We start from the raw sequence: 1,741 nt of genomic DNA, 5'->3' as shown, positions 1-1,741 counted from the left end.
GAGGGAGGGAAAGGGAGTGGGGCAAAGAGGGAGAGAGCGAGGTAGGAAAGGAGGGAGGGAGGGGCCCACTCACCGAGTTGATGCACACCAGCTCCTTGTTGAGGAGCCAGGGGAGGGAGAGCTTGCCGTTGCCGTGGTAACACGACTGGATCCGGGCCTTGATCCTCTCCTTGACGTGGCGGAGCGGGAAGAGGCAGAGGAGTGACTCACCGGGCTGTTCAGCCCGACGCCGCTTCTGGCCCTGGGCGAAGGCGGCGAACAGGACCTCCTCGCCCTCGGGGAGGCCCAGCGACCGCGCCAGGCGGCGGCCGGGCCTAGCCACGCTGGCGGCCTGCACCAGGCCGTACTCCAGGCCGTCCCGGGAGCAGGCCAGGGTGAACTCCACGTAGGAGTAGAACTTGGCGTCGTCGGCGCAGAGGCGGACGATCTTGGAGGCGTAGAAGCGTTCGCCGCTCCCGCCGGCCGCGGCGGGGGCGCTCAGCTCGGTGTCCAGTTGCAGTGTGACAAAGTAGACGAAGCGCTCGCTGGTGAAGGCGTGCACGTAGTAGATGTCAAAGCCGGGGAAGCGGGAGAGCGTGTCCGACGGGATCTTCAACTGCGAGGAGACAAACTCGTCCTGGTAGACCAGGCCGAACATGCGGGCGTCCTCGGGGTCGGAGGTCAGCAGCCGGCTGGACAGGGTGGGGAAGTACTCCGACTTGCCCTCGATGGAGGTGCCGATGAAGAGGCTGCTGGAGCCCGGGTCCCCAGGCCTGGGCACTGCCACCCCGGCCGTGGAGGTGGGGTCCCTGACCCCGGAGAGGTAGTGCTCCTTGCGGTGGTGCGGCTCGGCCATCTTGAAGAGGTCGGAGAGCCGCAGCAGCTGGCACACCCCCTGCCAGGCGCTGCCGCACGCCACCAGCCGCCCCCCGGCGTAGTCCAGCAGCAGCAGCTTGTTGACGTTGGGAGCCGGCGCCAGGCCCTGGGAGCAGGCCCGCACGCTGGGCGGCGGGTAGCAGCTGGCGTTGTCCTCCACCGGCCCGGTCACGTGACGCCTCAGCTCCGTCAGGTTGGCGGCCATCTTGTAGACCAGGTTGACGGCGCCCAGGTAGACGTCGCCCGTCTCCCGGTGCACTGCAAGGTGGGCCAGGGTGGTGCCCGGGGGCGAGAAGCTGCGGAAGTCCGGGCGGTGGGCGCGGCCTGCCGGCCCACACAGCGCCAGGGCCAGGAGCAGGCAGGCGGCCATCTTGAGCGCCCATGATCTGCCGTCGCCACTCATCGTCTTCCCCTCTCCACCTCCCTGGCGTCCCTTTCACCCACGGTCAGATTCACGCCGACTCGGGGGGGGGGGGGGTCAGCCGGTCATTCCTGAAGGAGAGAAAGGGGAAAGCCGCGTTTTCAGCCCCATTTTGGCAAACCTCGGTGCAGGCCTGGCCTCCCACAGAACTCCCCCGCATGGGCGGAGGGCGAACTACAGTCACACATTCCAAACGGCAGAAAAACAACCCCCCCCTCCCTCCCTCCCGGACCACCAATATGGCTCACACTGTCAGAGGGTCAATCTGATATACCCCGCACCCCTCACCGGAACACCCAGATATATCCTGCACCCCGCACTGTAACATCCTGATATACCCCGCACCCCTCACTGTAACACCCTGATATACCCCACACCCCTCACTGTAACACCCTGATATACCCCACACCCCTCACCGCAACACCCAGATATACCCCACACACCTCACCACAACACCCAGATATA

The 1,741-nt window shown here is 66.1% G+C and overlaps 1 protein-coding gene across 1 annotated transcript; it reads right to left on the bottom strand.

Moving 5' to 3' along the window:
* Positions 1-73: 73 nt before the first annotated feature.
* On the bottom strand, positions 74-1,344 carry LOC122546647 (plexin-A1-like; the record flags this gene model as incomplete). Its single annotated transcript, XM_043685315.1, has 1 exon — positions 74-1,344. A coding segment is annotated over exon 1 (1,185 nt), but the record flags the coding sequence as incomplete, so codon positions are not given.
* Between the last annotated feature and the right edge of the window lie 397 nt (positions 1,345-1,741).

This window comes from Chiloscyllium plagiosum, unplaced genomic scaffold, assembly GCF_004010195.1.
Source record: "Chiloscyllium plagiosum isolate BGI_BamShark_2017 unplaced genomic scaffold, ASM401019v2 scaf_70221, whole genome shotgun sequence".
NCBI classification, from domain to species: Eukaryota; Metazoa; Chordata; class Chondrichthyes; order Orectolobiformes; family Hemiscylliidae; genus Chiloscyllium; species Chiloscyllium plagiosum.
This window is presented reverse-complemented; position numbering and strand designations above follow the sequence as displayed.